Source organism: Mya arenaria, chromosome 2 (genome assembly GCF_026914265.1).
Source record: "Mya arenaria isolate MELC-2E11 chromosome 2, ASM2691426v1".
NCBI lineage: Eukaryota > Metazoa > Mollusca > Bivalvia > Myida > Myidae > Mya > Mya arenaria.
The window spans coordinates 39,709,890-39,735,002 of record NC_069123.1 but is presented as its reverse complement, the minus strand read 5'-3'; the positions used below and the strand labels follow the sequence as shown (position 1 = coordinate 39,735,002).

Genomic DNA, 25,113 nt, shown 5'->3' with positions numbered 1-25,113 from the left:
TCAATTCAAGATATTCAAACTTGGTAAACATGTTGCCAGGGTCAGAATGCACATGTATAGCTTAAGCATTTTATCTTTGGCGCTCCTGTTATATTTCAAGTATTTAAGCTTTACATTATATTCCTTTTTCTAGTTGCTGGTGACGGTATATGACAGTGGCTCCCCTTTGTTGGAGGTCCAGACAACCGTCACAATAACCATCAACCGAAACCTGCACAGCCCCATCTTCCAGAGGCAGAACTATGAGGCCACAGTCTATGACTACGAACCAGTCGGCTCTGCAGTGGTTGTTGTCAATGCGACTGATGCTGATGTAACCAGTCCAGAAAATCTGGTCATGTATGACATTGTGTCAACAAGTTCCATCTCTGTGGCCCCATTCGCCATTCATCCCATCTCTGGTCTGATCACCATTAGCAGAGAACTTGGCTCAGAAACGCTGAACAATTATAGGGTAAGTGATTTGTCCTATTTCATTACATTTTTTCTGTTCTAGATTTTTAGAATTATCTATCAACTTGAACACATTCTTTCGATTTGGCTTACACCATTTGAAAATGTTATCATTTAGCAAGGCTTTATGTGAATATAAATTTAACTCAAGGTGATGTAAAACATTAATAGACTTTTGACAACATGTCTCATTCAAAACAATGTCTAATTCAACAGTTGATTATATCTGCGGAGGACCTGAGCTACCCATTCCGCAGTGCGTCTGCCACAGTGAATATCGTTGTAATCAGAAACAACAACTCTCCGAGTTTCTCCCGAACAACCGTTTACGATGTCACCGTCAACGAGGATCAATCAATCTTTGATTCAATCCTGGTTGTCACGGCAACAGACCCTGACGAGGGCAGGAATGGGAATATCAGATATTCGGTTGTCAATGTGACTGTCATGGATAATGTCTTTGGAATAAATCCTGTCACTGGAGAGATCTACACAAGAGTTTCACTTCAGGGTGTTGCTGAGGATATTTATACGGTATTTAGTTGAAATGAGATTAAATGGCATGTCTGTAGAGAGTGTAAGGTTATATTTTGTTTATTTGCATGACAGGTATTAAGACATGCAAAGATTGTGCATATATATATATATGATCTGACTTGCATGATTTCACTGCAACTTTTAACACTTCCACTCTAGAGTATATATATATATATATATATATATATAAAAATTCATATATATGTTAAAAGTTGCAGTGAAATCATCAACAAAGCACAAAACAACATTTACCATTAGGCTGATCAAACTGATAATATATATGAAGTGCATGAGTTAAAAGTTATCATTTCACATTATGAAAAATTACCCTTCTCTCTTTTCAGTTCGAAGTAATGGCCAGTGACAACGGCATTGTGCCACGTACAGCGGTGATCCAAGTTACGATACGTATCACCCGAGAGGGCGCCCCCTACTTCCCAGACTATGAATACGAGGTCACCATCCCCGAGAACACAAGAGTCAATACAGAAATCATAACTCTTGCAGCAGTCAACCCAGGATCTTCGGTAAGTATTTTGAATGTCATCTTATAAAAACAACTTTGAATACTTGTAGTCCAGCTTAATTACTGATTAATCATGCCGAAGAATCTCGTCAGGTTGCTAAGGGGAACATTGCTAACATTGGCAACTTGAAATGGTTTGTACTGATTGATTTTAGCTTGATTGTTGAGGTAGCTATAAAATGATGTTTGAATTACTAAGATACCAGCACTAGTGTCCTTTTGAAGAGGTGAAGAGAAAGTAACCCTGGTGCGCCAGTGAATACACTACCACTTAGTTAGGAGACAAACACTTGATCCGCCAGGCCACTCTCACCAACTGGAAACAATTATTGTGGTGTGATAATACTATTTTTTGTTTGTAGGTACCCCTGGTGTACGAGATAACAAACGAGAGTGATGCTCCTGACCAGTTCTCCATCAATTCTGCCAATGGACGCTTGACTCTTGCTCAGTCTCAAGAGGGCAAGGATGTGTATGCATACCTGGTAAGCTGATTTTAAACATTATAATGCAATATATTTCTTTAAGCAATATATTTCTTTAAGTGAACACCATGAAGAATATTTACTAGGTGCATCAGACTTTAAAAAGCTTCAGTAAAATGGGGGCCTAATTTTGAAGAAAAATGTTATCTTTTAAGGTATACCCATAATTCACATTCAAAGATATCAAGCTGAAAGAAAATGGAACAACAAAAATATCAAGGATTTCTCAAGAAGGTGAACTTCCATCAATTTACTGGAGAAAGATGTATTAAATGTTAAAATAAGTATGAAGTAATCTAACATTTATAATATCCAGGTACGTGTTACGGCAACCAGGAGAAATCAGCCAACTTCTGAAGCACATGCAATAGTGCGGATTTATGTGACCAGGAACAGTGCACCACCCTCCTTCCAGCATGGGGATCTTGTGTACAACCTCAGTGAGGACCAGCCCCTGGGCGTGTCCTTTGGAGAAGTCATAGCAAGTGATGTGAACTTTGTAAGTACTGCCTGCTCTGAAGATTCTTTATTGAAAATAACATAAATAATTCTTTAGTGTAAACTTAAGTTATTTTACAACAGTTGTGAAGAAAGTTAGGATGACGAATGCTAAGTCACTGTTGGCATGAAGTTGTGAGAAAATGTGGTCGTGTGTTTTCGAGGGAAGCAGAGTGTGCCTATAGAAAACATCACCTGCCAATATCACTTGCTGGGATTTAAACCTGAAATGCCTCAATAAGTGTGATAATCAGTGTGCTTACCAGACAACCTATATTTGAAATAATTATTTCGGGGAGGTTTATTTTTGATGCTGGTTTGCATCAATATACATGCATAGGTTAAATCATTTAACAAATCAAATATTTGCAGTGGCAGGATAAGTAAGTAAATAATCATACATTTTGTGAATTGATCATCATTTATAATTATCAGGGAGCGAATGGTGAGATCTGGTACAGTATTACTGGTACTCAAGCCATACCTGCAGAGGCAGTGGAGTATTTCTATGTGGACATGAACACCGGTCTTCTCACCACCATCAAACGCCTTAGTGAGGATCCTGACCTACCCAACAGTTATGTGGTATGTTCAACGTAGCCCGGATGAATTGGATAAGATTGTGTATTATATGATCATGGCTATTCCAGTAAAACATGTAACCCACGGGAGGAAGGCAATTTTTTAAATAGTATGTTGGTGGGTGTCCTTTTTTGCTAATTTGGACCCTGAAAGGGTAAATTTGCTTCTGTTACAGGGGGGTGGTATATTTTAAAAGTGCCTTCCCCCTGGGGGTTACATATTTAAATGGAATAGCTCTGAATGTCAAATTCTTTTAAGCACATGCTTTTCCAGTAATAAAATGGCAATAACAACCTACCTCTTTCACCTGCTCTAGTGATGAACCAAATACTACAAAGCAATGTCATTTCCCGCGTTACATGTATTGCAGATATGTAGCGCCTAGAATAATTTTAAAACCACAGATACATCCAAATTTTTCATTTTGTTCATAAGAAAAAAATGAAATCCGGTTAGATGATCTCATAATTTGTGATATGTTCATGACATCATTTTCAGTTTCAATACATTGAGTTACAACCGTCTTAAAAAGTTTTCATGAAATTGAGATGAAATAGCATTCTTTCCTAAGATATTGATGCAAAATGTACTTAACTGTATTCAAATAAGACTTCATCAGATATACAAAATAAGAAATAATTGTATGGCTTACTTATAATATTACCAATTCAGCAATATCTTTTGCCAATTAATTTGTTTACACATGCGGAGTGATATATTTTCCGAACAATACAAATAGAGCACTGTTATATTACACATGTTTAATACAGAAAAATATGCAATGGCTACATTAAACCAGAATGAGGGTATAGCATGTGATAAAACAAACTATTGAACTATTTTTAAAATCCTAAGGTTATTCAAAGGCAGATTTTTGATAAACTGAATGAAATGTATGAATCACTTGCATTGTTTTGAAAAAAAATATTAATGCTGATTTCAAAAGTATACAGTTTAATTTCATTATCATTCGTGTTTACCCCTTATAATGCATTGTCGTCATTTTCAGTTTTATGTGGTGGCCTCAGACCGAGGAGTGCCGAGTTTGTCATCATCTGTCCGTGTAACTGTCAACGTTATCCGGAACAGGAATGCCCCAGTTTTCCGGGACGATGCATATGAAATCACCATTAGTGAGTTCACAGGTGTTGGCAGGAGCGTACTGCAAGTGATTGCTGATGATGCTGACAATGTGAGTACTAAAGCCAAGAAAAATGTCATACTTTAAGCACATTTTCAAAATATGAGGAGGGAGTTTTATTTTATTTCACCAGGTATTGTCATCGCCATTCTGTCTTATGTTGATAGCTTGGCCATAACTCAGATGTTTTTAAAGATATTCATATGACACATATTGCTAAAGACAAAACTACAGACAAACTGTTGGCCTGTGCTCTGCGGCACTCTTGTTTATTTTATTTATTTTTTCTAAAAATAGTCGAGATGTGTGGCTCAGAAATTCTTAAATAAAATGATAAAAATTAGGGAACCTTTCTGAACTTTACTGTTAACCTGATTAATACACTCCGAACCACTAGACTACTTCCATGTTCTGTTGACTGTGTTATCGCTGCATTTCAGATATGTTTATTCTTGCAGCATGTGGTTACATACTCGATAGTATCTGGATCATTCAGCACATACTTCACCATCATTCCAATATGTTTATTCTTGCATCATGTGGTTATATACTGGATAGTATCTGGATCATTCAGCCCATACTTCACCATCATTCCAATATGTTTATTATTGTATCATGTGGTTTCATACTTGATAGTATCTGGATCATTCAGCACATACTTCACCATCATTCCAATATGTTTATTATTGCAGCATGTGGTTTCATACTTGATAGTATCTGGATCATTCAGCACATACTTCACCATCATTCCAATATGTTTATTCTTGCATCATGTGGTAACATACTTGATAGTATCTGGATCATTCAGCACATACTTTACCATCATTATGTCTCCCCCTCTCTGGGGGAGACATATTGTTTTTGCCCTGTCCGTCAGTCCGGTAGTCCGTCAGTCCGTCCGTACGTCACACTTCGTTTCCGATCGATAACTGGAAAACCGCATGACCTAGGATCACCAAACTTGGTAGGGAGGTTGGTCGTGAGGTGTAGAGGATCCCTATTGTTTTTGGGGTCACTAGGTCAAAGGTCAAGGTCGCGGCGACCCCCAATATAAAAAACATTTCTGCTCAAAATCTTGAGAACGGTTTGACCTAGGTTCACCAAACTTGGTAGGGAGGTTGGTCATGAGGTGTAGAAGATCCCTATTGTTTTTGGGGTCACTAGGTCAAAGGTCAAGGTCGCGGCGACCCCCAATGTAAAAAACATTTCCGCTCAATATCTTGAGAATGGTTTGACCTAGGTTCACCAAACTTGGTAGGGAGGTTGATCATGAGGTTTAGAAAACTCCTATATTTTGGGGGGTCACAAGGTCAAAGGTCAACGTCGCTGTGACCTCTAATGTAAAAAAATATTTCCGTGCAATATCAGGAGAATGCTTTGATCTAGGTTCACCAAACTTTGAAGTGAGGTTGGTCATGATGTCTAGATGATCCCAATTGTTTTGGGGGTAACAAGGTCAATAGTCAAGGTCGTGGTGACCTTCCATGTAAAAATCATTTGCGTGTAATATCTTTATGTCTCCCCCATTCATGGGGAGACATATTGTTTTTGCCCTGTCCGTCAGTCAGTCCATCAGTCTGTCAGTCAGTCAGTCAGTACGTCACACTTCGTTTCCGCCCAATAACTATAGAACTCTTAGACCCAGGAACTTCATACTTGGTATGCTAGTTGGTCATGACTAGTAGATGACCCCTATTGAATTTGGGGTCACTAGGTCAAAGATCAGGGTCAACGTGATCTTGAGGTGAAGAAACGGTTTCCACTCAATAACTAAAGATCCTTTGGGTCCAGGAACTTCATACTTGGTATGCTAGTTGTTCATGACTATTAGATGACTCCTATTGATTTTGAGATCAAAAGGTCAAAGGTCAAGGTTACCTTCAGGTAAAAAATGTTATGTTGGCAGTGACCTTAAGCTTAAAAATGGTTTCTGCTCAATAACTAAAGAAAGCTTGTACCCAGGAACTTCATAGTTGTTCATGACTAGTAGATGACTCCTATTGATTTTGAGATCAGTAGGTCAATGGTCAAGGTCACCGTGACCTTGAGGTGAAGAAACTGTTTCCGCTCAATAACTAGAGAACGCTTGCAACCAGGAATTTCATACTTGGTATGCTAGTTGGTCATGACTAGAAGATGACCCATATTGATTTTGAGATCACTAGGTCAAAGGTCAAGGTTGCCATGACCTTGAAGTGAAGAAAAAGTTTCCGCTCAATAACTAAAGATCCTTTGGTTTCAGGAACTTCATACTTGGTAAGCTAGTTGTTCATGACTAGAAGATGACCCCTATTGATTTTCAGATCAAAAGGTCAAAGGTCAAGGTTACCTTCAGGTAAAAAATGATACGTTGGCGGTGACCTTAAGCTTAAAAATGGTTTCTGCTCAATAACTTAAGAACGCTTGTACCCAGGAACTTCATTCTTGGTACGCTAGTCGGTCATGACTAGTAGATGACCCCTATTGATTTTGAGATCAGTAGGTCAAAGGTCAAGGTTGCCATGACCTTGAGTTGAAGAAATGGTTACCGCTCAGTAACTAAAGAACACTTGCACCCAAGAACTTAATACTTGGTATGCAAGTTGGTTATGTAGATGATCCCTATTGATGTTGTGATCAGTAGGTAAAAGGTCATGGTCACGATGACTGTGAGCTGAAAAATGGTTTCCGATCAATAATTGAATAACGCTTGCGCCCAGGAACTTCATACAATGCAAACTTCGTTTACATTTTCCATGATTAATCAACAACACTTTCTTCTCTTCACTATTTAATATAATCGAATAAACCAAACTTCACTGTTGGTTTGTCTCCAGTCCAAAGTTACAAATTTCATGTCCATCATTTATTTTTTCTCAGCTACGACCACACAATAGGGGAGACAAGCGCTTTTTCAAAAAAGCAATCTCTAGTTCCAATATGTTTATTATTGCAGCATGTGGTTACATACCGGATAGTATCTGGATCATTCAGCACATACTTCACCATCATTCCAATATGTTTATTATTGCAGCATGTGGTTACCTACTCGTAGTATCTGGATCATTCAGCACATACTTCACCATCTTTCCAATATGTTTATTATTGCAGCATGTGGTTTCATACTGGATAGTATCTGGATCATTCAGCACATACTTCACCATCATTCCAATATGTTTATTATTGCATTATGTGGTTTCATACTCCATAGTATCTGGATCATTCAGCACATACTTCACCATCATTCCAATATGTTTATTATTGCAGCATGTGGTTTCATACTGGATAGTATCTGGATCATTCAGCACATACTTCACCATCATTCCAATATGTTTATTCTTGCAGCATGTGGTTACCTACTCCGTAGTATCTGGATCATTCAGCACATACTTCACCATCATTCCAATATGTTTATTATTGCAGCATGTGGTTACCTACTCCGTAGTATCTGGATCATTCAGCACATACTTCACCATCATTCCAATATGTTTATTCTTGCAGCATGTGGTTTCATACTGGATAGTATCTGGATCATTCAGCACATACTTCACCATCTTTCCAATATGTTTATTATTGCAGCATGTGGTTTCATACTGGATAGTATCTGGATCATTCAGCACATACTTCACCATCATCTCCAATATGTTTATTCTTGCAGCATGTGGTTACATACTCAGTAGTATCTGGATCATTCAGCACATACTTCACCATCATTCCAATATGTTTATTATTGCAGCATGTGGTTACCTACTCCGTAGTATCTGGATCATTCAGCACATACTTCACCATCATTCCAATATGTTTATTCTTGCAGCATGTGGTTACATACTCGGTAGTATCTGGATCATTCAGCACATACTTCACCATCATTCCAATATGTTTATTATTGCAGCATGTGGTTACATACTCGGTAGTATCTGGATCATTCAGCACATACTTCACCATCATTCCAATATGTTTATTCTTGCAGCATGTGGTTACATACTTGATAGTATCTGGATCATTCAGCACATACTTCACCATCATCTCCAATATGTTTATTCTTGCAGCATGTGGTTACATACTCGGTAGTATCTGGATCATTCAGCACGTACTTCACCATCATCTCCAATATGTTTATTCTTGCAGCATGTGGTTACATACTCGGTAGTATCTGGATCATTCAGCACATACTTCACCATCATTCCAATATGTTTATTCTTGCAGCATGTGGTTACATACTCGGTAGTATCTGGATCATTCAGCACATACTTCACCATCATCTCCAATATGTTTATTCTTGCAGCATGTGGTTACATACTCGGTAGTATCTGGATCATTCAGCACATACTTCACCATCAACTCTGGTACCGGTGTGATCAGCGTGAGTGGCGACCTCACTCAGAGTGGAATCTCCACTTTCGTGGTAAGGTGTTAGTTTGAACAATATATATTTTACAAAGATTGTAGAGAAAGTTATGATTACTTATACTCAGTCACTCTCATTGGCAAGATCTTGTGGGGGAGTGTTTTCTTGTGTTTTGGGAGAAATGGGACTACCCCGGAGAAAACCTATTTGTCCAGCCTGGTGACCACCAACCAAACTCACATGCACCCAGGCTGGGGAACTGAAACCCGGGCAGGCTGATGTTGTAAGGTGTTGTTAATTTCAGATAGAATTCAGCATGTTAATTTTAATTGGTGTACTTTTCAGAATCTATTTGATTATTAATCAACTTTAACTAGGTTTTACTTTTCAGCTCGACATAATATGTTATTAGTAGGGATGGCAACGAGTGGTAACATTAATACTCGAGTACTCGTTCGATCGAGTACTCGATTACTCGGAAAAATTGAATATGTGTTCACGAAGACAAAATTGTGTATACATGTATCGTTAATGACGTATATTGTGCGTTGGTCGTATTATTGGTCATTTTCACCTTTAAAGTAAACTTTCATTACGTATTTTAACAAAAAATAATATAAAAAGAAAACAAATGTTGTTTCAGGCTTTTAATTTGTCTTATTCGTTTCATCTTATATAAGTATGCACTGCAGAAATGAACAACAATCAAAATTACAATAAATGAAAATCAATAGCATACATAAAAATAGTGAACGAAATTCAATACGAAGTTCAGTTGTTCAGTTGTTTACTCTACATTTTTTTTTTTAAATGGTAGTTTTTCGTACTGTGTTATTGTTGTTTATCTCATTAATATTCATAATTCTTGATTTAAAATATCAACCAATCAATTGTGATAATCATTGCAAAAATACGCCCATTAAGAAATCAATTCTCGTTGGTCGATACTCTTTCGCTCGTTAGCGTCCATTATTTGGTGAAAGGTTTCTAATTGGTATACAATAGAATGTGTAGGTGAAAGTACCGCTATCAAAACTTCGCTAATTGATATCAGTGCTAATTTGAAATAGGGGTCCTTTGTTGACCGATTGCAACTATTACAACAACTGCCAACTAATTGATTGAGGTCAATTGTGTACACTGCGGGGATTAGTGGGACCGTAAATTGTCCTCTTGGCAACTAACCAGATCTGATATTTTGTCTGTAAATCGTGTATTTGGTGGTTTTTTTATAGATTTTTAAAAAAATCTGAGTACTCGAGTAGTGATTTGGTACTCGAGTACTCGCATGTTCGATTGAGTACTCGGGTACTCGTTGCCATCCCTAGTTATTAGGTACTGGTAGTATGAAAATTTATCCGCCAAAGGCTCTATGTATTTGCAGACAACTGAAAGGTTTATGAATCTATGACTTGAAGCTTATGTACTGAAGTTTCTAGATTTCTAATTGTTTATTGAAGGACATTTACTGTAAAAAGTTTATCTGTCAATGAAAGAAAAAAAAATGGGTATGTTTATCCAATTGCAGATGACAGTTGAGGGCAGAGACAATCCTGGCTCCACAGCTGTTTCCCGGGCTTCTCGTGTTGTAGTAACAATCATAATTACCCGTAACCCCAATGGTCCGGTGTTTTCCCGCACTAACTACAATGCCACCATCTCCGAGTACCTTGGCGTGGACCAGAATGTTATACAAGTTCTGGCGACCGATAATGATCTCCCGGTTGTAAGTCCATCTTTCATGTTTGAATCTTTTTTTCTTTGACAGATATTTTTAAATTTTGATTGATAATTCCTGTATTGTCTTTGGTGATAATATCTTTTTAGAAGAAATAGAGGATTATTGTTTGTTTCATTGTTAGATCGTTATATATTTCACTGAGTAAGCACCAGAATTTATATTTAATAAGTGGCTAATTGAGTGGCATAGCCACAAGTGAAGTATTTACTTATGGTGTTCACGAGGCGAAATTTGTTGCTATCTGACACCGAAACAAACAATTTTTCTTTTTATTATATCCCTAAAAATGAAATAAAAAGTGAGATAATTATAATTCTTTTAGAAAAATTCACCAATTTGCATACATGCCATATTTTCTGGAGACCATTCAGGGGGATTTGTTCAAAAGGCTGAAAATTCAGGGGGATTTTGGTTGTATTCAGGGGGATTTTTTTAGCAGGTCTAAGTTGGCGAAATTTTAAAGTATTTTAAGACGCAAGTACGAAAAAATGTATTCACATATAGTTTGCTTTGAAAACCTCTTAACTTTTTCATTATACAGAATTATTTTATGTAATTATGTTTTTTATCATATTTTTATGATACACTGTCATGTCATACTGTAATGCACTTGCAGAACAAAATATGTTATTGGAAAAATATGTTTTCGAGACAATTAAATTAAATTTACCTTTCTCCAAAGTCTTTTAAAAAATTGTGCTTAATTCTATCAGCTTTGATGACTTTCAGACAATAAGAGAAAAGAATAAATATTATTAATTTCTTCCTTCCAAAATAGTAATATTTGTTTGCCTTTGATAATTACTACAAATTAATTGATCACTTGTTGTAAAAGTTTCCTTTTGGCATTTCACCATTGTGGAGTTGTTTCTTAACATTCAGTTTCACTCACATACTGTGGTTTCACTTTGTCATTATTGCCTGATGTAAAAATTAAAAATTTTTTTTTTTTTTTTTTTTTTTTTTTAAATTTAAATTCCGGGGGATTTTTATCTCCCGCCGGGAGACCGGGGGATGGATCGAAATTCCGGGGGATTTTTCCCCCCGCCAGGGGATTTGGCATGTATGAATTTGTATGAGCATGTAACATCATTTCAAAAATGATGTCGTTGAAATTGTTTATTTGAAACGGAGAACAGGCTTAAATTCCATAAGAGTGAAAAATATCAAGTTGATATTTTTATTGTTTGAAACACTGAAATATTGAGAAAAAATTCACTGATAATTCTCTATAAACTACCAGAAAGCAAATAATAAATAGGTGTGAGTGTAATTTAGCAAGCTTCACACTTCCCTGTGTATTGACGTGTGTATATTTTGAGTTCTGAAAAGTAACATGATATTATGACATCTATATAATGCTAGTCAGTTACAGTAAACTGTTTGAGATTCTAAACTGTCCGATGAAATTTCAATAAAAATAAACAAGACTTTTTGTGCAGAGTCAGTCAATAAATAATCTTTTTTTTCTGTTCCTTTTTGCAAAAAAATCAAATTCCTTGGCTTTTTCTGTACATTACACTAAAGTTACTTTCTGTTTTTTCTTTGTTAAATACCGCTTCGGCCGCATCTTTGCAGGCATAGAAACATTATTCGGAGTCAAAGATGGCCAAGCATATTTAGCAGTAGATTCTTAATATAAGCAATCTATATGCCTTAAGTAAGGGTTATTTTAGTGGTGTGTTTTATAAGCGGTTCTTAAGATATTAGAAGTAAGAAATTACTCATCTTACTGCCAATAGTGAAAACACATGAAGTAGTAAAAATGCTGTATGTTTTACTATTCCCAGACTGGCAGTGGACTTGTACAGTACAGTATTGTTGCGAGCACCTACACACCGCCGAATGGCTTTGGCCAGTTTGCCATCGACAGCGAGATTGGTCTCATCACCCTTAGTCAACCTCTCACAAGGAACAATGTGCCGGATATATTCAGGGTATGCTCATTTTTTTTGTATAACATGCCTTAGATACTGGTTTTGTACTTCAAAGGAGAAAAGTTAGTCATGAATAACATACATGCATTCATTTCCTTTATTTGTCCATGTTTAAGCAAGATATATATTTGACTTAACATGTTAAAAGGCCTTATAAGTCTAATAAGATATCTTACATGTACATTAATGTGTTATGTCATTATATGATATATCTAATATCTTTTCTCAAAGGTAGAATTTTGACATTAAGTAACAATTCGCTCTTAGTATTTAGTTCAATTTAAATATTTTTCAACTTGAAACCAAATGTTAATTAGTTTCAGACTTTGTTTAATTTTGATTTTCAACTCTTTTGTTCACAGCTAACCGTCGTGGCGAAGGATGGAGCGTGGCAACCTAAGTCAGCAACAGCAACTGTGACGGTGAACATCATCCGTAACAACTACACTCCAACTTTTGGCCAAACAGAATACAGGGCCACGATTTCTGACCAGTGGTCAGTGGGAGATAAACTTTTTGTTACAACAGCCACTGATGCCGATCGTACCATTACTGTCAGCCGAGATACGCCTAATGCAGAGTTTGACTACAGTATTGATTCACAGAACACAGATGCAAATACGTTCTTCTACATGTCAGGAGACGGCACACTGCAAGTGAGAAGGTCACCCCTGCAGACATTCGGAACAAGGACATTCCAGGTTTGTGATTATTTCAGAGTTTACTTAAGTATTGGGACAAAGGTAATGAGGTATTTCTTTGTATTGTTTTGTTATTATATTGTCTAATTAAAAATAAAGTTTTTAACCTGTTTTTCAGCAAAAAATTGATGTATAGTAATGAAAATTGTTATGTAGGTAAGAGTTATTGAGGTTTTTTTTTAGAGGGTTGGGCTCAAGGTGAAGGTCACTGGACAAAATGGTATTTGCCTAATAACTTAAGTTATAATTGATGGATAGTAATTCAAGTTCTTGTGCCGGTAGCTTATGTGAAGAGCTAGTTTCAGATTCCTTTTGAAGGCAGGGTCAAGGTCAATGTCACTGTTAGAAAAACAGTTTTCGCCCAGCATCTTTAGTTAGAAGTGATGGAAAGTGATGCAAGGTGGCATGTATGTAGGTTATGTGAAGTGGTAGCTTGGAATTGCTATTTAGGGGAGTGGGGTCAAAGTCATTGTAACTAAAACAAAAAATAGTTCCTGCGCAATTACTTGAGGGTGCTACTTTTTCTTAACTTGTACAAGAAATTAATTGGCTATAATTTAGGATTGCCCATATAAAAAACCTGATTTCATTGCATTTGGATTGACATATTGTAACAAAAATTGGTGTATATGAAAAAATTATATAGAAAAAATTATGTAGACCTTTCATAGGATTGCGTTTGGGGCCTCTTGGGTCAAGGTCAAAGTCATTGTTACTTAAAAGAGAGAAATTGTTGGATCTAATATCTTTGGTTTGGGTTGACATATTGTAAATGGGAAGAGTTAATGGAGACCTTCCATGGGATTTGGGTCCCTAAGGTCAAGGATACATGTCAAAATAAAATTATCATCATTATGAATTGATTAACCTTTTCCTTTAATATATTGTTTTTAATTTGTATGCATGCTTCCTATCTTCTGTGTATATCCTCTAACCAATTTAGCATGTTTTTTTTACACACTCAAAGCATGCAACAAACCACAAGCTAAGTTAAAAATCTCACAACAAAGGCTTAAGTTCTTCTGTCAATCATTGAAAACCCTGGTTTCATCGCATTGCATTTTTGTTTTTATATGAATTTTGAAGTTGGACTTCCATTATTATTATTATTATTGATATTTTTCAGTTTGACATTATTGCTCAAGACAGAAGTTGGCGACCCAGAGCTGGTCGAGCCACAGTGACAGTCACTGTCTCATACACGGATATCAATCGCTCTGTGGGCTTCAGACTGCCTGCCAAGTACATTGAGATCTCTGAGAGCCTAGTTAACGCCACTGTTCAGGATATCACACTTACAACACTCGACGTGATCAACTATAGTAATGATCTCAACCTTGTCTGTGAAATTCTGGAGGTCAACAGGATCAACTATAATAATCCATCAGTATCTGGTGAGCTCTAAATCTTGATCATCTTGTTGAAATGTTGTTGTTGTTTTTTCAGCTGTGCAAGCTGTGTTGATTTCCCTTTCATTTCTTTTTCCAGAGTTTTGCAAATCATTCATGTCATTAATTTAAAACCATGCGCAATATTTATACCATGCGAAATATTTATTTATCTTTTAATTTCTAATGATTGAAAATAATTGCTTCATAAATTTTAAACCTGGTGTAATTTGCAACATCCAAATATTGTAAGGAAAGAACTTCACATTAGTGATCAAGAGTCTTTATGGTTTCAACATCAAGTTAAGCTTAGAGGTATCTTATTGATATATAATACAGTTGACATATCTTGTACCGGTAAAAAGAGATTATGTGAAAAAGGAAGAAAACACAACACAAATTATCCAAACTTTTAAAAGTTTTTGGAACTGGTTACCGGCATACCTATATCTATAAACATTCCTCACATCTAATGTAACCACAATTCACAGGTTTATTTGCTGTGAACACAAATGCAAACAACCAGGACTGTGACCTGCGTGTGACTGGTCGTCTGGAAGCCGAGGTAACAAGGACATGGAACATCACCATAGCCGTGCGTCAAGTCAGCAGAGGAAAGAGACAAATCGAACTGATGCCTGGTAAGAGATTTGTTCCCTTCTTATGGTATATTGACGATTGTATGATTGTTGTGTTTTGCAGCTATTGATATGTTCAAAAATATGGCAATGCAAGAAAAAAGGAAAGAAATATGAATTAATCTTTATGCATAGTTTTTTCTGGTTTTTCTAAGTGTCCCTTTTTTGATGTATAAAACATTTATTGAGACATTTGAAAAGATGAAGTGGTGATTTTTAGAATTTTGCATATTTGTCATGAAATATTTGTAATCAAAATGATAAACTTTGTTGCTTTTTAGCTCACCAGTCACATAGTGACAAGGTGAGCTTTTGTGATCACAATTTGTCCGGCGTCCGTCCGTAAACTTTTACTTTAAACGACATCTCCTCATAAACCGCCTAGCCAATTTCATCCAAACTTCACAGGAATGTTCCTTGGGTGGTCCCCTTTGAAAATTGTTCAAAGAATTGAATTCCATGCAGAACTCTGGTTGCCATGGCAACCAAAAGGAAAAACTTTAAAAAATTTCTTCTCCAAAACCACAAGGCTTAGGCTGTTGATATATGGTAGGTAGGATTACCAAATGGTCCTCTACCAAGATTGTTCAAATTATGGCCCTTGGGTCAAAATTGGCCCCGCCCCGGGGGGTCATGGGTTTTCTCTATATGTTTATAGTGAAAACTTCAAAAATCTTCTCCTCTAAACTTACTTGGACTAGAGCTTAGATATTTGGCATGATTACAAATTATGGCCTTGGGGTCAAAATTGGCCCCGCCCCGGGGGTCATGGGTTTTCTCTATATGTTTATAGTGAAAACTTCAAAAATCTTCTCCTTTGAACTTACTTGGACTAGAGCTTAGATATTTGGCATGATTCATCGTCTAGTGGACCTCTACAAAGATTGTTCAAATTATGGCCTTGGGGTCAAAATTGGCCCCGCCCCGGGGGGTCATGGGTATACTTGATATGTTTATAGTTAAAACTTCAAAAATCTTCTCTTCTTAACTTTCTTGGACTAGAGCTTAGATATTTGGCATGATTCATCGTCTAGTGGACCTCTACAAAGATTGTTCAAATTATGGCCCTGGGGTCAAAATTGGCCCCGCCCACCGGGGGTCATGGGTTTTCTCTATATGTTTATAGTAAAAAAAGTCAAAAATCACCTCTGAACTTACGTTGCTTAGAGCTTAGATATTTGGCATGATTCATCGTCTAGTGGACCTCTACAAAGATTGTTCAAATTATGGCCTTGGGGTCAAAATTGGCCCCGCCCCGGGGGGTTAGGGTATTCTCTATATGTTTATAGTTAAAACTTCAAAAATCTTCTCCTCTGAACTTACTTGGACTAGAGCTTAGATATTTGGCATGATTCATCGTCTAGTGGACCTCTACAAAATTTGTGCAAATTATTGCCTTGGGGTCAAAATTGGCCCCGCCCCCTTGGGGGGTCATGGGTTTTCTCTATATGTTTATAGTGAAAACTTCAAAATCATCTCCTCTGAACTTACGTGGCTTAGAGCTTAGATATTTGGCATGATTCATCGTCTAGTGGACCTCTACAAAATTTGTTCAAATTATGGCCCTGGGGTCAAAATTGGCCACACCCCGGGGGGTCATGGGTTTTCTCTATATGTGTTATAGTGAAAACTTAAAAAATCTTCTCCAAACTCACAAAGACAAGTACAGTCTTAATTTAAACTGGATAACATATTTAGTACACATACCAATTTTCAATATGGGCCACATACAACAATTAATAACAAATATACATATATAGATACACACGTAAAATCAAGTAGTGACAAGAGCTTAGATATTTGGCATGATATATCATCTAGTTGACTTGTACCAATATTGTTCAATCTTTGGTCCTGGGGTCAAAAAATGGCCCCACTCAGGCGGTCATGGGTTTCCTTATATATGTATATGATGAAAACTTAAAAAATCTTCTTCTCCAAAACCAAAAGGCGAAGGCCTTAGATATTTGGTATGAAGCATTGTTTATTGGACCACTATTAAGATTGTTCAAACTTTAGCCCTGGGGTCAAAATTGGCCACGCCCCGTGTTCATAGGCTTAGGTTTTCAATATTTGTATATAATAGAAGCATTAAAAAAAATTCTCTCCGAATTCACAAGGACTAGAGCTATTTGGCATAATACATCATTAAGTGGACCTCTACCTTTATTGTCCAAACTTTGGCATTGGGGTAAAAAATGACCCAGACTTCTAAAAAACCTGAACTACTTTGAACCATCCAGATTTCTTATCAAACCAATGTGCAATATATCACAGGTGAGCGATTCAGGGCCATTTGGCCCTCTTGTATTGAATAAAGAACTGCTTATAATGTAACCATAATAGCCTCTGTACCTGAAAGGTCAAGGTCATTCTTAAAGGTCAAAGGTTGAAATGATCCTTGTCCTTGCTGCATCTTGACCATGCATTTTAGGAATTAAAAAAAAAAACTTGCTATGAAGAGTCACCATGATGATGTGGCCCAGCCTGTTCCTTAATGATCAAGAACACATTTAGAGGATGAATGTCAAAATCAATATTGTTTAATATAGGACTGATCTTGACTGAGCCTTATCCGAATTGTAACCTTTACCATGCATGATCAGATTTTCAAAAAGACTGCCACTAAGGTTCATCATACTAAGGGGTAGTTTTGATAGTACACATATTGTTCAAATCCATGTTATTCTGTGATGCAATTGCATGTAGGAGCATTATGTCTGTGTCAAAGGCTCTTCAATGGCTTGACAAGTCACCATTTTGTGTTTTGTTTATAGACATTATATATTGCTTCCATAAATCAGGCTTCCATCCTATGTATTTCCAGTGTACCCAGCATATGCTATCACATACGTGTACTTGACTGTGCTGGATGCCAATGATAACAGCCCGGTGTTCCAGTACCCGGTATACCCAAGCATCTCTAACAGCGGAAACAACAGAATAGACACAAACTTCTACATTGGGGCCATCCCTCAGTATAACTCTGGAAAATTTGTGCCCGTCCAACTAATGGTATGTAGTTGGGCCATTTAATCATACCCGGTACTTTGCAAAAATATACTTTCTTGCGGAAGGATATTTCCACAAGTGATAGCACATGCTTACCAAGCTGATGCATGAAAAGGAAGTACTCTGTTGTTGTTCAGACTTACATTGTACCAATAGATATTAGCTAGGCTTGCCATCACACAATGATCAGAAACATACCAATACAGATCAAGCTAGACCTACCAACACACATTGGTCGCAGACTTACCAACACAGATAATCAGAGACTTACCAATACAGATCAAGCTAGACTTTCATGTACCAACACAAAATGATACAGACTTACCAACACAGTGACTGGAGACTTACCAATACAAGACTACCTAGACATACCAACACACAATGATTGGACACTTACCAATATAAGACTACCTAGACATACCAACACATAATGATTGGACACTTACCAATATAAGACTACCTAGACATACCAACACATAATGATTGGACACTTACCAATATAAGACTACCTAGACATACCAACACACAATGATTGGACACTTACCAATATAAGACTACCTAGACATACCAACACACAATGATTGGACACTTACCAATATAAGACTACCTAGACATACCAACACACAATGATTGGACACTTAACCAATATAAGACTACCTAGACATACCAACACACAATGATTGGACACTTAACCAATATAAGACTACCTAGACATACCAACACACAATGATTGGACACTTAACCAATATAAGACTACCTAGACATACCAACACACAATGATTGGACACTTACCAATATAAGACTACCTAGACATACCAACACACAATGATTGGACACTTACCAATATAAGACTACCTAGACATACCAACACACAATGATTGGACACTTACCAATATAAGACTACCTAGACATACCAACACACAATGATTGGACACTTAACCAATATAAGACTACCTAGACATACCAACACACAATGATTGGACACTTACCAATATAAGACTACCTAGACATACCAACACACAATGATTGGACACTTACCAATATAAGACTACCTAGACATACCAACACATAATGATTGGACACTTACCAATATAAGACTACCTAGACATACCAACACACAATGATTGGACACTTACCAATATAAGACTACCTAGACATACCAACACACAATGATTGGACACTTACCAATATAAGACTACCTAAACATACCAACACACAATGATTGGACACTTACCAATATAAGACTACCTAGACATACCAACACACAATGATTGGACACTTATCAATATAATACTACCTAGACATACCAACACACAATGATTTGACACTTACCAATATAAGACTACCTAAACATACCAACACACAATGATTGGACACTTACCAATATAAGACTACCTAGACATACCAACACACAATGATTGGACACTTAACCAATATAAGACTACCTAGACATACCAACACACAATGATTGGACACTTACCAATATAAGACTACCTAGACATACCAACACACAATGATTGGACACTTACCAATATAAGACTACCTAGACATACCAACACATAATGATTGGACACTTACCAATATAAGACTACCTAGACATACCAACACACAATGATTGGACACTTACCAATATAAGACTACCTAGACATACCAACACATAATGATTGGACACTTATCAATATAAGACTACCTAGACATACCAACACACAATGATTGGACACTTACCAATATAAGACTACCTAGACATACCAACACATAATGATTGGACACTTACCAATATAAGACTACCTAGACATACCAACACATAATGATTGGACACTTATCAATATAAGACTACCTAGACATACCAACACATAATGATTGGACACTTACCAATATAAGACTACCTAGACATCCCAACACAGTGACTGGACACTTACCAATATAAGACTACCGAGACATACCAACACACAATGATTGGACACTTACCAATATAAGACTACCTAGACATACCAACACACAATGATTGGACACTTACCAATATAAGACTACCTAGACATACCAACACAGTGACTGGACACTTACCAATATAAGATAAGCTAGACCTCCCAACACAATAAAGCTAGACTTACCAACACACTACAATCAGAGACTTACCTATACACAATAAAGCTAGACTTACCAACACACAACAATCAGAGACTTACCTATACACAATAAAGCTAGACTTATCAACACACAACAATCAGAGACTTACCTATACACAATAAAGCTAGACTTATCAACACACAACAATCAGAGACTTACCTATACACAATAAAGCTAGACTTACAACCACACAACAATCAGAGACTTACCTATACACAATATAGCTAGTCTTACCAACACACAACAATCAGAGACTTACCAACTCACAACAATCAGAGACTTACCAACACACAACAATCACAGACTTACCTATACAAAATCAAGCTAGACTTACTAACATACACAATAAAGCTAGACTTACCAAATTAAGATATTTTTATATATATATATTTTTTTTCCAACCAATAATCAAGGCAGTGGCTTAGTTGAAGAGATTATTGTGCATGAACAAAAAAATAATGACTATTAACCTAATTATGATACTCTAACATATAATTACTTGTTCATTCATACTCATTCAGTCGACACTTCACTTCACTGACATGTTCTCATTTTCAGGCTACAGATGCCGATCTGTATGATCTTGGCCGTGTAACATACAGCATTTCTACTAATGACATCAACAACAATGCTTTGCCATTCTCTGTCAATGTCATCGATGGTCACATCAGAGCTATGCAGGAGTTTACCAGGAACGATGTAACGAACCAGTACAGGTTTACAGCCACTGCCTCGGACAACCCTGACAACTCTGATCTACAGAGGTCTACTGAAACTAACGTCATCGTAAGTTTATTGTAAAAGCTGATGGGAGTTTTCAGAGTTGGTTTATTGTGAAAACTGATGGAAGTTTTAAGAGTTGGTGGATTTATTAGACAACAATGAAACATAAATGTGGGGTCATAGTCATCGCAATAGGCTCTGTACAGCTTTTGGCATGGTGTTCATTAAATGTTGTTAAATGTTTACAATTTTTTTTACAAAACTATATAACAGGCATGTAAAACATACAATACTTCATATATTTTACATATAAAGGATATAAGTATGCAAACAGAGAAATTTTCATGTGTGTTTAATACATAGCATAAGAGGTTTGATATGTAGAATTTAAGCTTGTAAAGCCAGAACACATTTCTTTAACAATTTTGCCATAGAGTTCTTGTAAGATGTGGACAAAGGCAAGTGCTTAATCTTACTTCATTAGAAAAAACATTGTCTTAAAATGTTTCATAAGAATTATAGTTTTACATGAGTGTTTGATAACTATGAAATTTGATCCTTTGTAATTGTTTGTGAAAATGTCTTGTTCAAAACTAAATGAACTAAATATATCATAACAGATAACACACAACATATAATTTTTAACGTGATGGTGATGGTTTAATTTATTATTTTTAATATTGTTGTTTTTCTTTTTAGATTGATGTGATCCAGTCGGTGAACCGTTTCGTCATGGTTTTGAACACCAACACGACAAGGGTCAGCACCAATCTCGAACTGATCCGTCGGGGAATGCAAAGTGCTATTGGCAGAATTGTCCTCATCGAGGGTTTGAACTACCGTCGCACGTTGACCTCTGGAATCCTGGGATTGAACCAGCAGGAGACAGATGTGACCTTTGTGGTCGTCAATCACTTGAACAACTATCTCCTGTACTCAAACATCAATAATGACCTGAATCTGTGAGTTGCATTTTAATCTGCCCTGCTTTCCCATGCCTTCTCTTCACTCCTTGAAGAAGTTTGTGTTGAAACATTTGCAATATATTATAGTTACACTCTGCATATTTTAAGAAGAGCAGGTGTCCGATTCAATTTAACAACCATTCCTATATGAGTATAAAAGAAACAGAAAAGAAAGAGCAGGACTTGAAAATCACAAATCAATTACCGGTAGGATGTCAGTTTTATTGTTTTTGAAAATGTTTGTTTTCTATAATGATTTAAGATGAAAATGTTTTCATGATTTGCTTTTGCTATTTCAGGATCTCCTCAAACAATGACGTCGTCAACAGAATTCGACAGGCCATTAGCAACTACGCCTTACTGGAAGAGATCAGAGGACCAATTGCTGCTGATGTCATCATAGGAGTGTCAGACGAGCTGTTATCAGTAGGAAGTCGCCCAAGCAAGTCGTACGTCTGGTGGGCTGAAGACCCGTGGGCAGGCTTTGTGGCCCTCTCCTGTATTATCATCATCCTTGGGCTAATCTCCATCATCATTCTCCTGAATCAGTGGAGCAGGTACACAGTGGACATATTTCATTTATTTTGAATTACAATGGTTGGAGTTGATGTGCTCTATTTTAGCTGTTCAAAAATAGAGTTTTATATTAATGATGGTCTTTACATTGCATTTGTACTTCAAAGGAATAACTAAAAAGGTTTTAATTCACATTAACTTGTTTTTCAAGATATTTCTAGGCTCTTTATAAACTATGACTTTAGTTGACAAGTAATTTTGACCATTTGATTAAAATATACCAGAAGAAGAATGCAAGCAGTTAAGTTAAAGAATGCAGACTATATGAAGCTGGTATGGCAAAGACAAAACTGTCATTATTGTTGTGTCATTACAGGTACACGACCTACCTGTCTAACTACCGTCAGTACCGGTACTCAAAATACACATCTGTACACGCCCCTGACTTTGACTCCTCTCCCAAGTTCCTGCATGAGTACGAGGCTCAGCCTCAGGTATGTACAGACATTTTTGACTGTCTATTTTCAAAAGAAAAGAATGGTATCAAAAGAAGCATTTTGCAATATTGCTGCATTAACAAAAACGTTGGAAATAATGGGAAGACTTGGGAGTATGTTCTGTATTATTTTTACGCAAGGGCCTAAATGTTTATTAAATAATGCCCATTTATTAAGAAATTCATTTTTGAAATTTGTTTAACAGATCAGTATGAATCATGTACTGTATTGTTTGTTTACATACATAGCTTCACCATTGTTGTTGCATGTTAACAGTATAGAACTGCTGGACAAGGAAATGCTGTGTTCATTCCTGAAGAGGAGGCTGTCAGTCAGGGCGTAGCAAACCCTGCCTACGACAATGCTGAGTACAGGTATGAATGTTGCCCAGGACATTGTGGTTTCGACACTTGCCTAGCAAATTGAGATTTTAGTGATGTCAACTTCTACTCTCAATTTCATTCAGTCAAATCTATCAGTTGAGTGTTTTCCAAATTTTTAACTAAATATTTAAAGAACATATTCTTGAATGTTCAGTAATCATCTCTGGCCTTAAAAAGTATCTGAGTATAGGGAAGCAGTCTCATAATTGGTAGGGTAGTGATAATTTTATATTTTCTGTAAGTCCAGTCGAAACAGCAAAGTAAGTCATGAATGTTTGTCTTCCCTTTCTATATAACTATGTCTCCCTCAAAAATTGGGATAAATATTGAGTTGCCGTCTGTCTGTCTGTTCATCACAAATCGTGTCCTCTCCATTTCTCATGACCTGTTTTTAGAATTTTGAATTAACTTGCCACAATTGTTCTCCATAATGAGATGATGTGGAGAGCCCATGTAAACGCTAGCTTGGTTTAAGATCACATTTAGAGTTCATTTCGTGCTCGAAGGATTTTGTTATATCTCACCGCAAGTATTCACCATATTTAGTGTGAGATCTATGTAGAGTACATGTAACAACTACTTTGGGTCAAGATCACACTGAGTCTTCAAAGGTCATATAACTGTAATATGACTATATTTGGTGTCTGCTCCATATCTCTTGAACCTCTTTAAGGATTTGGAAATAATTACTGACAAATATTAATCTATCAACATATTTGTTATTTAAAGCAATTTGATGGATTCTTAATAGAATACTGGATTGTTTTTGTGCTTCAATGTTTTTGAAAATGATTAAGTTTGTTAATAATAAAAATTATCTTGATGCTGATGATGATGATGATGATGATGATGATGATGACGATGATGATGATGATGATGATGATGCATTATAATTCTTTCAGATAACATGTTTAGTTCATTATGTTTGCCACAAAACTCATGTTAATATATGTATGTTTGCTTTCAGAATCGAGACAGATGTACAAAGAATTGTCCATTACTAGGTATTGTATATTCTCAACAAATACCAAATTATGAATATTGATGAAGTGAAATATAAAGCATAAGACTAAATTACTTGAGAAATTATTATTGAATTGAAAAAAGACTAAAGTGTAGTTTATGTTTTGTATTATTCTCTTAGCTAATGTTGTTGCTTTAGTTTTATTGCTGGAAACTGTCATAATAATAATAATAATAATAATAATAATAATAATTATAATAATTATAATATGATCATGGTTTTTTGCATTTCAGATCAACAGCCACTAAATGTACAGGAAGGGAATAAAAAAGTCACTGAAAATAACAACTTAAAAATGGACATTTGTTTTGAAAATGTTGTGCATTTTTTATATTTAGATACCGATTCTTGTTGACTTTTGCTCATCCTGTTTAATAAAAAACAACAGTGACAATTTGGTTCTTACATATAAATGACTGATACGAAAGATGTAAAGTGTAGCCTAAAGTTCCTTCCATTTAATCAGATTCTCCTATAAATAGCCTTCATTTACCATAGTATATTCTATATTGTATTAGCCAAGTGTGAGTAGAACAAAGTGTATAAATCAAAATCTGTAACCAGCTTACATTTTGACAATTGAACTGGTACCATTATGTTATCAATGTTTGAAAAAATATTGTAAGTTCTGTACTTATTATTATTCATATACATTTTTTTCCCTTTTTCATGCTCAGTAAATTTTTATAAAATGATTAATTTCTATTTGCTCAGTTGTTGCTATTTACCTATACAACTTGCAACTGTTTTGTATATTTTTATTTTTGATATATTTTACTTAGAAAACTTACACATATGAAGATATATTATAACATGGCATTCTTGAACCATATTGTTCAATGTCAAACTACTCCCAGAATAGTGCTTTCATGTGAATGCATAATAAATCTTATAATAAAATTATTAATCCAT

General features: G+C 36.1%; 1 protein-coding gene across 1 annotated transcript in view; it reads left to right on the top strand.

The window, feature by feature from the left end:
- LOC128210972 (uncharacterized) overlaps positions 1 to 25,113 on the top strand; it is a 124,344-nt gene extending 99,231 nt beyond the window's left edge. Inside the window, exons 129-149 of the mRNA XM_052915331.1 lie at positions 134 to 454; positions 670 to 987; positions 1,335 to 1,517; positions 1,879 to 2,001; positions 2,318 to 2,500; positions 2,935 to 3,084; positions 4,091 to 4,273; positions 8,487 to 8,606; positions 10,078 to 10,275; positions 12,081 to 12,227; positions 12,590 to 12,928; positions 14,055 to 14,322; positions 14,808 to 14,957; positions 17,782 to 17,969; positions 20,652 to 20,879; positions 21,516 to 21,778; positions 22,081 to 22,338; positions 22,674 to 22,791; positions 23,071 to 23,168; positions 24,145 to 24,181; positions 24,435 to 25,113. Of these exons, the coding sequence (XP_052771291.1) occupies positions 134 to 454; positions 670 to 987; positions 1,335 to 1,517; positions 1,879 to 2,001; positions 2,318 to 2,500; positions 2,935 to 3,084; positions 4,091 to 4,273; positions 8,487 to 8,606; positions 10,078 to 10,275; positions 12,081 to 12,227; positions 12,590 to 12,928; positions 14,055 to 14,322; positions 14,808 to 14,957; positions 17,782 to 17,969; positions 20,652 to 20,879; positions 21,516 to 21,778; positions 22,081 to 22,338; positions 22,674 to 22,791; positions 23,071 to 23,168; positions 24,145 to 24,181 (3,873 nt within the window). The 3' untranslated portion in view covers positions 24,435 to 25,113. The remainder of the gene's footprint in view (positions 1 to 133; positions 455 to 669; positions 988 to 1,334; positions 1,518 to 1,878; positions 2,002 to 2,317; positions 2,501 to 2,934; positions 3,085 to 4,090; positions 4,274 to 8,486; positions 8,607 to 10,077; positions 10,276 to 12,080; positions 12,228 to 12,589; positions 12,929 to 14,054; positions 14,323 to 14,807; positions 14,958 to 17,781; positions 17,970 to 20,651; positions 20,880 to 21,515; positions 21,779 to 22,080; positions 22,339 to 22,673; positions 22,792 to 23,070; positions 23,169 to 24,144; positions 24,182 to 24,434) is intronic.